Source organism: Argiope bruennichi, chromosome 4, assembly GCF_947563725.1.
Source record: "Argiope bruennichi chromosome 4, qqArgBrue1.1, whole genome shotgun sequence".
Classification (NCBI taxonomy): Eukaryota; Metazoa; Arthropoda; class Arachnida; order Araneae; family Araneidae; genus Argiope; species Argiope bruennichi.
In genome coordinates, this window is record NC_079154.1 from 19,633,710 (window position 1) to 19,648,050 (window position 14,341).

Below are 14,341 nucleotides of genomic sequence, written 5' to 3' on the forward strand. Positions count from 1 at the left end.
ATTATTTCACGCCAAAAAATCTGTCAAATTCTACAAATGCATGCGCAATGTAATATAAAATATAATATAACGGCATGTTGTTGTCCCGTCGGGACAAGTACAGGATGGTCATAATTAAACTTCCCCTATGAACAGCATCATACAACACAAACGGGTGAACGGATTGTAACGAAATGTGGTATATACACTATACACGAGAAGCGCTCATGGAATTTCGAAAAAAAGAAATTAGTTGAAAAATGTCCACCAGAGGGCGCCTTTTCCTGAAAAACATTAAATTTAGTACAATAAAACGACCAAAACGCGATACAGAAACAATATTAACATTTATTGACTAGTTTTTGATGAACTTGTCATCGAACCATATTAAATAAAGGTAAGGAAGAAATTACAGTACGCTGTTTGAGAAAAACAGTTCAGTTTGCAGAAACAAGAACAGATTAGGACGAAATTGCGCAAGAGGAGCAGTTGTTAATCATGTCCAGAATGATGTAGGGAAAGATACTCCTTGAGAACACATTCATTCACATGCAAAACTTCGAGTCGATGGACAGTGAATTCAACAGCAGATCGGAACTGATCAGTTGTGATGCTTCGCACATGAAGCGTTACGGAATTCTTTAAGTCATTCAATGTCGCAACAAGATACCGTCATCATTACAGCCGGAAATTTTGATATTAAACATGACAACTTATCCCAACCTGTTTTGTATAAAGTTTCCTTTTCTTCGCAAACATGAAAAACTTGGCATTTTTTCCTACATTTGGCAGCTTTTCCCAGTTTTATATTTTATTACTCATAATTCTTGTACTGGGTTGTTAATATTATTTCTGTATTCCGTTTTGGTCGTTTATTGTGTTAAAATTAATGTTTCTCCGGAAAAAGAGTCCTCTCGTGGACATTTTGGAAATATTTTTTTTTCTTTTTCGAAATTCTATGAGCGCATCACGTGTTTAGTCTACATACCAAATTTCGTTGCAATCCGTTCACCCGTTTGTGTTGTAGGATGCTGTTTATAGGGGAAGTTTAATTATAACCACCCTGTGCTTGCCATGAACCGAACAGCATTTTTTAGCCTTTCTACGCATGCGCTGCCTACTGACTGTCTTATAACCGGCCGAGTGTAAACCCATCTTTAGGACGGGAGGGGGGGGGGACCCCGAGAGAAAGCAAATAATTTCAAGAAGGGGATTTTATCGCAATTTTGCTGAATTAATATTTTTGTTGAGTGCGTGATTTGCACGTGATACTGCAGTTTAACGCTGGTTAATTAAAATTTCAGAAATTAGATTCTAAGAAACATAAGAAAACCAGATATTCTCGAGGTATTGAAATTAAATTTTATTTTCAAAATTGAACGTGGCAATGCTCTTAAACGTATTTTCTAATAATATAAGACCACAATGCCTGTCATCAGACAATCACTTAACTTGAATTCCGTAGAGTACAGTTTTCTAACTGTGATACATGTACCATTCATGTTGTATTATCTATATCATTTGTGGTACAATTTGATCATAAAAGATTTAACTGAATGTTCAAAATGAATATAAAAGGGCATCATCCTGATTAATATTTTGTCTTTATAATTTTTTTTCAATCATAAATATATTTTTCTAAATTGGTTTCAAATTGGGCCCTATATCTTCTAATGGTTCCTGATAAATGTAAAAGCGTATAAATAAAGCAAAGTAAATTTTTCTGGAGAGATTAAGACATTTTTTTTAAATATTTTATACTTTTCATACTTTTCTTTCATTGTATAAAAAATTTCGGGGTGTTTTTTTTAATCATGTGATAACATGATATTGTTTTCGCTTGAGGCTTATGGGGCCTCAAAATGTGAAGGCAACAAATTGGCTATTTAATCCTTTTTTTTTTTTTCACTTATGCTACCATAGTTCGAATCTGAAAGATTCTATTAGTAATTTATTCTTTATTTAAGTATATTTATATTTTTTTTCAAATAGTTTTATTTCCACTTATTTAAAATTGCACGAAAATGAAACCATATACAAACAATTTTTCCACACCAGTTATCTATCTATCTCTCTCTCTCTCTCTCTCTCTCTGTATATATATATATATATATATATATATATATATATATATATATATATATATATATATATATATATATATAATCTTCTCATAATTGCAGCACCATCCACTTCAATGCGACGAAAGACGCAATTCAGTTTCAAAACCACTTTTTCGTTTGAAATCACACATTGAAAACGGCACCACAGAAATAAATATATCATTTTCATATGTAAGCTAAATCACACACTATGCAAACCGATTACGGTTGTGAAAGATTTGCCTTTAAATTTATGAATAAAATCTGAAAATTAAAGTGGATTTACATTGAGCCAGTTACAAACCATCCAGTAAGATCACGCATGTGCAGAAACTGTACAGTAGCTTGTCGCGTCGAGACAAGAACTTGCTATTGTCCGCTCCCTCAGTGCATTCGTGACTTGACTGAAATCTTATAACTAGCTGAGTGTATACCCACCTTTTCGCTAGAGTTTTTCTCTCTCTTGAAATAGGATTTGTTTGTTTGATTGTTGTTTTATGGCACAAGAACCATATTTGGTTATACTGCGCCAATCAAACGGTAAACTTGAAATAGGAAAGTTCGTACTCAAAACGAAAGGATGGCACTGATTTAAAAGTCATACGTAAGATCCTTATACAGTTGAAGCACTTTAATTTTCCCACAATTTCTACATGCAGATTTAATTTATTAACTTGATTGATTTAATCATTGTAATTTGTTTCAACTGTGACTAATGATTCTGAAATGAACGGGTTTGTTGTGAAATGGCAGGAAGCTGGTAAGTGAAGATCATTTATAACCAAAATGAACTCCAAATTCAGCTGCTTATTTATTTATTTCCTTTTATTCATTATTCTCACGTTTATCATCTGATTTATGCTACACTGATGTGTAAAATATTTTATTTGTTTTATGTTTTCCTAATTATTCTGATTTAGCGACTGATATTATTATTTCTAAGCATTAAAAATAGACCAGTTAAGATTTTAAAAAAATTTTTAATGAAATCTACGATCGCAAATTTCAAGTTATCATGTGAGAAAAATATTATTTTTAAGTCATTATTTGTCTTAATTAATTTAAGTCATTAACCAGTTTAAACCGGTTTGAAACAATCACGAGATTTCTCTATCAGTCTCTATCCCTCTCTTTCTATACATATATAATGATAATTTTTTTAAACTTTCATTTTCAGTTTTTCTAGCTGGCAAACAAACTTTTGGTGGTCGGAAGATTTTGAGATGAAATAACAGCTCAAAATTGTCATAGTTCTACGTCAACCTTTTAAAAACGCATCTGCTGTCAAAGGAGCATACGCAATAATAAAACAATACTGATAAAAGCAGGTCAACCTTTTAAAAACGCATTTGAAATTCAAAGAAATATACATAATAATAATGCAGTTCTGGTAAAAGCAGGTAAAAAAATATATGCGATTAAAAGATGATGATGAGCATTGCCATTTATGCTTTATTCATTGCCTGCGCGATTTCCAGCTTCAATATCCATTGCATACGCGATTTCGAGCTTCAAAAACTTCAAACCAAAACAACATCATGTTCTCACATGATAATAATAATAATAATAATAATAACCGTTGCTGCTGCACCTTTTATGTATTCATTTTTTTTACTTCGAATAAAATGATGCATGAGTTCATTTTGATAAGTTCTGAAATAATAATGCAAAAAAACTTTCTTAAATAACGAAATCTGTGCAAATTAAGTAATTTGCAAATACTTAGCGACTGCAATTTCAATTTGAAAGACAAATTCAATTAAGATACCTAAAGATGAAGATAATCTTAAGATATGATGCCTGAATTTTATTTTCGTATGCAATGTAAATAAATAAATTAGTTCACTTTAAAATAATTAATTCTTAATATTAATAATATTTTTAATAATTAATCTTGAAAATAATTTCTTCTCATGCAATGCTAGTTATATCAACTAGTAATTAATATTTGATAATTAAGATTGAGAAGATTTGCAATTTGGAAAAAATTAAAATTACTAACTTTAAAAAGATAATAAATAATAATTAAGTAAATAAATTAATAAAATAATTAAAGTAAATAAATTAATAAAATAATTAAAGAATAAATAATAATAAATATCAATTTAAAAAATTGCTGGTTTTATATATTCATGTACATGTCGACCCAATCGATGTTAAAAAAATAGGGTTACTTAATTTACAAAACATTAGAATTGCTAAATACAGACTAATACAAACCGATACATAAAATACTGTTTTTTTAGAGATATCAATCTTTGTTACTTATTCTTTATTTTGAACAAAAAGCCTATAAAATAGTTTCTATTCCGCTGAATCGTCACAAACGCAGATATCTCTGATTTCCAATATGACATAATTTCTGCAAAGAAAATATCATAAAACAATCTCGTCCAATACATAAATTATTAAATTAACGCAGGATTCCACAGCCCTTGAAAAATGTTACAACCCGCGTTTAAATTCCTTTTCCAGCAGAGTTAATTAAATTTTTCTTTGTCTCCAATAAACGTTGCAGCTTAAAATATTTAGCCTCATCGATTTTGTGTAGTAAGTATTGCTTATTTTTAAGAACTACATGCTATTTTTTTGTTGGAAAGAGTATATTTATTCTCCTTTTGTTCATAACACTAGCTAGATGTTTTAAAACATTTCAGTTTACTATATTAATATTAAATATTGACAAAATACTAGAACGGGGCAAACTTTTAAATAAGCATTTAATTCATTTACAAAAGTTTTGATTTCGGAGGCTTGGATGCATGCTTTCTTCTTCGCAATTCTGCTCAGATTGACTCATTCAGAGTTTATACCATACGATCTTTGTTAACATAAAATATTGTACAACATATTGTACTTAATTTCCACAATGTTGTTTGATATTTTGGATGCCAAACAGTATTGGGAATATATCGCACATATTTTTGGACATTTTGTGTCAATATGGAAGGAGCAGTTCTCACTAGTAGTGTGCAAATGCCTGTTCGATGTGTGCAACGGGAAAAATTACCACATATTTCCATATCCTACTAGCACAAAATGATGATATATTAACGACATTTTTATGAGAGCATTTGAACAGCGTCATGAGGATATCGTACAATATCATCAGCTAATTGGGTAACCATAAACAGCTACTCCGAACCGCCCGAAAGCACACGAAATATTGAATGAAAGAAATGCCGCGACAACATAGGTGGAAACTATGGTTGAATTCTAAGAGCCATCAATTGTCATGGTAAAACCCTTCTCATTGGAGCACGACCTGTCATCGGTAAGAGGTAGATGATCCCACACCTTTCCTGTACCGACCAGGATGGCAATTATCAAGCATCATGTCGGGCGTTTCCCATCCCCATATGTAGAGTTCCCCCATTGGGAATCTAAAAAGGAAACCAGTTTTTTCCCGAATTATTTTGCCTTTGTTTCTCTGTCTTTATTCCTTATTCTTCTTATTTCTTAAAGTCTGTTAACTTGAAGAAACAGACTTTTTACTTTTTTTTCCATAACAAAATGTTCTTTTCTTGCAGGCTAACAGTCGGCACATCTCCAGTAGGCGCGTCCAGAGGCAGATGACTCCACACCATTTCTTTACCCATCAGGGTAACAATTATCAGTCATCATATCAGAAACTTCCCATCATTATATCTAAGGTGCCCACACAGGAAGGGGGAATCTAATAGGAAAATCGATTTCTTAAAATTATTTTGCCTTTGCTTCTCAATCTTTGTTCTACCGTCGAAGAAACACAGACTTAGTTTTTTTTTTCCTCATAACAAAATGTTCCTTTTTTGCAGACTGGCGCGTCCGGTTCTAGATGATTCACACCGTTTCTGCACCCACCAGGGTAGCGATTATCTACCATCATATCGGAAGCTTCCCATCCCAATATTTAAGGTGCCCGAGGAGGGGAAATCTAATGGGAAAATCTTTTTTTTTTAATTATTTAGCCTTTGGTTCTCCATTTTTGTTCTATGGTCTAAGAAACATTGATGGAATTTTTCCCTCCCTTAACAAACTGTTCTTTTCTTGCAGACCAACAGTCGGCGCGTTTTCTCCGACACCAACGTCCAACAGCCCTCCCAAACGACGCCCGCCACGACCCCCAACGCCGTCCCGGAACCCGCCCTCAACCACCGGCTCCAGAGTGACAAGGCTAGGGCCGCAGCCTCGGTGTTCGCCTGGCTCAGGCGTCCTCAGCTGTTTGTCACTCCCGACGTGCGCAACAGGCAAAGACTGGCCAAGCAGATCGACAACGTCTCCAAGGGCGTCTTTCCCCTGCTGTTCGGAATCTTTACCATCGGGTTCGTCCTCACATTCGCCATCATCAAGCCGTCGCAGCAAGAGAACTTCATTCTGCTCTAGCAACAGCAGCAACCTCTAGTGGCCTTTCTTCCCACGTCGCACTCTTCTGCTTCCGCCCTTCTTTGCCCTCGGTCTTGCTATCCGTTTTATTCTGTGATGAGGTTCTTCGCCACACAAAAGACCCCAAAGACATAAAAACCATCCTTTGTCCATCGGTTCTTCAAGATATGCCTGGTCTCTAAAAGATTAATCTAAAACTTTACGATGCAAAAACAAAACAAAAAAAAAAAAAACGGCCTTTGTTTATCTTTTTCAGCCCCGTAGGACCGTACCAAATTGATTCTGCACCTCTTGGCAGACTTTAGTAGCACACATATAATGTATGTTATTAAACAAGATTTATATTATATAACATTGTTAAATATTGAATAATATTATATATCACAATATTGTTGAATATGCTGTACTACCTGGGGAACCACCTAAATTACACTTCTCCCCCCCCCCCACACACACACATGCCACATTTTGTTAATTCTAACAAATATCCTCTGTTCCCTAGGAGGGGAAATTATCTTCCTATAATATTTTTTATAGAGATAAAAAATGTTATAAATTTGTAAGTAGATTTGATGAAGAAAAAATGAAATATAATATCTAAATGAACTATATTATTGAAAAATGTTGTAGACAACAAATTAAACGTGTCACAGCAATAAATAAATTGCAAACTGTAAGCATTTTCTAAAACGTTTTTTTTTTTATTTATTCGCAATCTTGAATCAGCCACAGGAAATTTATTCCAGAATTCTTTTTATTTATACAGCAGATCATTCAATCTAACTCCGCAATGTTATTAATGGCCATTGTTGCATAACCTTTATCTTCCTTGGCGATGGCCAACCTCTTCACGTCCTTGGTAAGTCCAGTCTTCGTCGGTTTTCAACGTCAACGTTTAAAACTTAAAATGAAAAATTTTGTCAGCAAATAAAGGATCTATGCTTCCTATAGATCCTTAATTATTTCATATATAATTCAAGTAGAATTTCTGAAAACACTCTGTATAGTTACACATAATAATAATATAAATGAATATAATAACTGTTACACTGGTCTTAATATCATATTTTAACCACAGCCAATGCCATGGAATGGCGAAAATTCGCTATGGCATGGTAAGAATCTCAATTTTATGAAGTTTGGGTGCCATTTTCACAGAAGTTCCGTTGTGTGGACAGACACAATGCAATTTAAGTTTCTAATGATTCAAATGCTCACCAGGAGCGACACTTCAATTGAAATGAAAGGGTACTGGCTCAACTGTCATCTGCGTCTTCCGGAAATAAGTAAACAGAAAAAAAAAAAAAAAAAGAAACTGCCAGATCCATTCCAAATAGTCCTTGAGTAGTCTTAAAAGTGGAATTATAATTCATTAAACACAGGATGAAATTAACAGCCTGATTGTTTTGCATATTCTAAAAAGGATTCATTTTTCGTCAATTTCCAGTACCCACGTTACTTTGACGCACAGGCATTTTTTAGGATTGCCATTGGGCATTACAAGAACATATTCCCAAAACTGTATAAAGACAAAAATACTTTAGTACACAGCGTTCTTAATTTTTGCATTAATATGCATGTATGACAGTATGAAGACGATTGAATAATGAATATTTTTGAATATATAATAACAATAAAAATATAATATCTCTTTTTCACCTTTCACCGTGAAATTTATTATCGTTAAATTTAAAGAATTGATATTGCTTAATAAATCATTAGAAAACAAACCAGGGTGATCCAGAAATATTAAGATTTCTTAGTTCTCAAAAAGTAAAATAAAAATTAATCTCTCATACAAGGATATATTAGTGAAGAAAATGTTGGCATCACTTTGCTTCTGAATCTTATCCATCAATTGCTATTCTATGGAAGAATCATGAATTAAAAAATGCAATGCTGCAACTTAAAGTTACATGTCACAAAATCGAAAATTTATCTTAGTATTGCAAAGTTATTATAATTCATTTGTCTTATAGAGCAATTTATTTGACTAATTCAGAAAATTAAAACGCAAATCTATTATTTTTTGCTGATTCAAAGTTGAAAGATAAATATTTGTCTAAAATTAATTGAAACTAAACGATTATTGGCTATCTTGAAGGACTGATGAAACGGGATGTTTCTTAAGAAATATACTTTGGCAAACGAAATTATGTTTAACAGCAGCTTGCTAACATATATCCACCAATTTTCTTTTTAATTCGAACTTATTACAGTTTACAAAATGAATATTTTGAAATACATTAATAATTAAAACTGAAAATATATTTAAAAATGAAATATACATACAAATTTTGCATAAAAGTATACTCACACCAAACAATTGTGTGGTGAAGAAACATATTATCTTCCCTCAGGATAAAAATAGCAAAATGTCCAACAACCGCGACGCTAATACTCTTTCTGAAACTTTTCTCGCCTCATAAGTTTTACAACGCTGCCTTCATGTTTCATTATAATTGTGTGTGGTCCCCTTTCTACACTTTTTGTACGACCAGGGGGAGCCTCCGTAGCATTTTAAGGGGAGCAGAGTCACGTTCCCTAATAGAGGCTCTGTTCCGAATGTCAACGCATTCTAAAGCTGGTTTTAAATCGGAGCTGACCTATCAAAAGATTACTGGAGAATATAATCTCAACTACGGAACCCGGACCAACATAAAGAAAGCAATTTCTGGAAACGGATCGTCACCTATTTATGCAAAATGGAACCAGCAGGCCTCTCCATAGGAGAAAAGTCAACAAGAATATCATATTATTTTATAAGCAGTTGAAGGGTTCATTCTTTAACAGCTCGTTTGTTATATTTTAATTTTAACCCTACAATGTGCAAATTATATATTTTCAAATAAATCAATAACAATAATAGAGGAAACAATTATTAAATTGAACTCTAAAATTTTTAATATATTTAATTTTCTAACTAATAATATCGAAAAATTCTTACTTTATGATTAATTGATTGTTAAATAATATAAAATTAATTTTTAAAAAGCAAAATTATAAATGATGCAAATATTCATAGCTGGGCAATGTAGGGTTAAAATAAAAATAAAACTTTTTTTGTATAAACCTATTAAACTCTTCAAAGTCTAGAAAAAAAGATTGTAACTGAATGAAGTTTATAAAGTTAAACACATCATGGTAAGTTGACTTGAATTTCTAAATATATGCAATATGTGTTTTTCTATAGGAGTGGACGGTTAAAGTGGAAGAAAATTATAAATTCACATGTATATATATATATATATTATATGTATATTTAATTCAAGGTAATTTGTGAAGAAACAAACTCATACAAGTTAAATTCAGTACCGTGCTCTTATTGTATGCCATATATTTTCAATTTGTGCGTGCCGTTACTTCACACAAACAGTATTATTAATATTTATACCAAGCTTTCACCTGAGTAAAAACGATATTTTACTTAAGAAGATTACTCATATTAACTTGGAACAAAGATTTAACGAAAATCTCATCCTAGTTTGTTGAATGAAAGGAGAAATTCTATTTTTATTTTAAATTTTGATAAATATTTTTTTAAAAACTTCAAAGGGGTAAAATTGTAAGATGAACTGATTGGACATTGATATGAAAAATATGTAACCGAAGTCGTGTCAGATGCGTCATTTTTGCTAGCAGGAAGAATTTTAATTAAAATTACAGTTAATTAATTAAGCAATCAACCTCAATTTTGCAACACAAAATAGGCATCACACTTAGATAACGTAGCATTAAATCTCACAAGATATAATTCATAATTTCCTAATAAACCCTAATTAGAAATAATAAAATATATAGTAAAAGGAAAAATCCGATGACATTTCAACGAACTAGTTCAACGATTTCATAATTATATAGATTCAGAATTTTGAAATGAATTAATTCCACGCTTATGTCCAAGATAATGTAAATAAAAAAAAGAAAAAAAGGGTGTAAATTCAATTGTTGAAATGATGCAAGGAAAAGTATATCTGAGCTAACACATTTTTTGTCAAAAAAATATGTCTTTTCTTACTTACTTTTTATGCACAAGTCTAGATCATTGCTAGTCACCTTATTTTGTAATACAATCTCGTTATAGTAGAACAGTGTTCATGTCAGTGGAAATAAATATTTTTAATGCATTTAATTGTTAGGTGTCCCAAAATAACAACAACCCTTAGTGACGTATACTAAGTTTTCAGATATAAATGCAGCATATAAGATAAACAAACAATATTACAACACAGCTAGTAACAAAATCTCATACACAACTATTTATAAAGGAAAAGTTAAGAAAACTATGAAAGTGAGAAAGTAATCCATTACACTTTTTAAAAAATTTTAATAGAAAATTTACATTTCACGCCGGCTTTCAAAACCGATTTTAAGCTTTTTGGGAAGAATAAGCTTTTTAGTCCATAACAAAATAAAGACGTAAAGAAGAATGCTATCAGCACTATATTTGTATACATTATAAATTTCACTATTTTACAGGCTCTTTCTCACAAGTGCTTCGAACAGCAATTTCATCGAACAACTTAAACAATTCCATAGTTAAACTTCAATGGAAATGATAGACACTGATCATTAAAGACTTCTTGGACAATGGCATTAATAAGACATCCACATTAGTTTAGGGATTTCAGTGCTTTTTTAAATATAGTGGTAGCGCAATAATGTAGACAATGCAAAAATTTTTTGATTATAGTAGTAGGCTGAAAAGAGAGTTGGCGACCATCCTACCCATAATTCAGTCGATGTTCTGAGCTGGAGTGAAAGATTCACCAGTCCGAGACGAAATAAATATCAGATACAATTCGTCGTTTTTATCCGTATGGTGGCAGAACAGAAAAGGCGTTGGATCAAGCTGAAAGAAGGACACGCTTAGCTGCTTATAGGATAACAGTATGTAGTGATATTGTTCTAAGAAGTATAGGTAAAGACACACTAAATGCTCTGAAATAATAGCAACGAATATAAAGTAAGGCACTGAACTCCATTTCCTGATACTCTTCGGAGAATTACAGATAATCAAACAATGGAGAGCTAATAATTATTTAGGAAAGCATTAAGAATGTCTGTTCAACAACAAGTGTTCTTGAATGAAGTCATCTAAATTAATCTAAAAGGTAAATTGTTCAGTCAATTAATCAGTAAAATGTTCATGATGATAATCAATTAATTTACTTACGTATACAATGTTCATCCAATGATTGAATGCTATCAAAAGATCATGATTTTTATTTAGTTGATTTAAATTAACCTAGCAAATTTGTACATCTTTAATTTCACAAAGAAAATTTTAAATTATATGACTAAAGTGTTCTTCAGTAGAGTCTCAGTTATCTGACATAATTAGGGATCAGCCAATATCGATTCAGTGAAAAACTCGAAGCATGTTGGAGGGGAGAAAGAGAGAGAAATATTCTATATGTAATACACCCTATATCATAAATTAAACCAAATAACTTGCATTAAACTAAATAGCTTCAATATACATGTATGAAGAAAAATAATATAAACTATAAATTAATCATTTAAGCCTATCTTAATAATAAGTAAAATAAAATAGTAATTCAAAATAGTATTAATATAAATTTATGAAGATTAAACAGTATTTTTAGTTGACATAACAAAATAACCTATAAACTAATCGTCTAAACCTATCTTAACAATAAGTAAAATAAAATAATAATTCAAAATAGTATCAATATGAATTTATAAACAGTAAAGACTAAACAGTACTTTTAATTGACTTAAAATAATCCCACTGTAAAATAAAAATTAATTTTTGAATTATGCAGAAACATGCTCAAAAATTAATAATGACTAAGTACATCTAGACAGCATGGAGTCTCCAACACTAATCATAAGGATGTTCAACATCATATATATAATTCATATTGGTGTTCTCAAACAATGAACATCTAACAATTATGAAAATTACAGAGTACAATTAAAATCAGAAAATTTAAATAGTTCAGAGCTGATGTTGGTGAAAACAAAATGTCAGATAACAAGACGCCACTGTGTTTTGAAAATTTCAAAATTCCAACTTGCATTAACTTGTTATAAAAATCGGTGGCAGGATTTTTCTAAGAGGCGAAGAATCCATATTCAATTTCTGTTTCAAATTTCTCATGCACTAAATTGAGCTTTAATTAATATAGTTCAGAATTAGTTCCTTAATCATCATAGGAAATTTTTCACATTTTTTTAATAAATTAAATATTTTTATTATGAAAATTATGTAATTATTTGGTTGTAATGACACCAAAATTGCACAGGTAGATAATAACCGTTGAAATATCGATTAAGAAGAACTATTTTTCGGGTAAGTGAAAGTGTTTTTGAAAAGCTTGATCCGACGCTGCCTACATTGGAACTGTTTCCAAAAACTTTACCACATTACCACACTCTGCAGACCACCACAGCACTACTTGCAAATTTCTGGTGTCTATTTTCACTCTGAGACAATGTGTTTTCGCGAAACAGCGGAAATATTCAACTAGTGGAAAGCGTCAGATTATAGGTTTAGATGATTTCATGTAGGGTTACTGCACAGAAATCAATGCTAAACCACGTTCCATGGTAGAATGGCCGCAACGCGAAAGCGCGATACCTTTTTCGAATCACCGACTAGTCCATTAGTCCATACATGAGTAGAAGTCACCATTTGAAGTCCACAATCCAACAAATAATACTAAAATGCCATTAGCAAATAATTTTTTTAAAAAAAGAAAAACAGCATATTATAAAGTAAATGAGCACATTTTTTCAATATTAAATCGATTCTGCAAAAGTAAACTATTGTAGAATATACCACGCTAAAATAGATGAAACGCTGCAAGAAGAAATTGCCGAACTGAAATTTATTAAAATAAAGAAAGACATGTACTGCGGAGATCAGATTTGCTTTGGTAGCATAATAGATTGGATATGTACATAGACTAAAATTGAAGCTTTATGCATGACTTGTTATACATTTTTCTCCTTTTTGCAAATGTATACTAATTTTTCGAGAAATGCAAATATGTGAGCGAAAGCTCGATATACTGTACAGTGTATACAGTTGTTATTGTTCATTATGCATCATATTAATTACTTAATAAATACTCATACATCTATTTCGAGTTGTCTTGACTTATTTCTCCAATGAGGTAATATTTAAAAATATACATAAGTATTTGAAAAAATATTAAGTATATTTTCAGGATTAACTATGAAACCTATTTTTAAACCATATTAATAGTCACATGGCACATTTATCATTACATCAAGTAAATAATCAGAATATAAATTTCTGTCATTTAATTATTTAGCTACAAAACATCCTGCACTATTGTAAATAAATATATTTCTTTTATATTCTGCATTGGAAAATTCTAAAACCAGTCATCCTGTGATAATAATTCAAATAATGAACAATAAAATATACATTTTCATCTTTACATATTTATCTCACAAATAGCCACATTACATAAATCTTGGAATGGCCGATTTAGGCAATTTAAAACCGCATCCAGTGCATATTACGAGGCACTTCTTTTAATAAATTGGCCAATTTAGTTTCATATCTCATTACATTTTTAACTATGACTATTGAAAATTTATTTGAAATATGAATTATTTCAACTAATTTATTAACTATGACTATTGAAAATTCATTCATATTTACTATGACTAATGAATGTGTAGTATCCACATTTTTATATAATTAAACAGATACTCAATGTTTATAAATGCTATAATAACAGAGTGAGCAAAACATAAAAGGTGAAACCTGCACTAGCAAAAGTGCTAATATTATCATAATATTTTGTAATTCAAAAAAATTTAAGTTCTTAAAATTTATTTACTGCCGACTAAATTAATAATTCTTTTTCTAATTTATTTGCCTTCAGTACCCT

General features: G+C 31.1%; 1 protein-coding gene across 2 annotated transcripts in view; it reads left to right on the forward strand.

Moving 5' to 3' along the window:
- LOC129965520 (glutamate-gated chloride channel-like) overlaps nucleotides 1-13,558 on the forward strand; it is a 253,593-nt gene extending 240,035 nt beyond the window's left edge. For both annotated transcript variants that reach the window (XM_056079489.1, XM_056079490.1), the window contains one exon: nucleotides 6,117-13,558. In XM_056079489.1, the coding sequence (XP_055935464.1) occupies nucleotides 6,117-6,446 (330 nt within the window). In that variant the 3' untranslated portion in view covers nucleotides 6,447-13,558. The remainder of the gene's footprint in view (nucleotides 1-6,116) is intronic.
- Nucleotides 13,559-14,341: the final 783 nt, after the last annotated feature.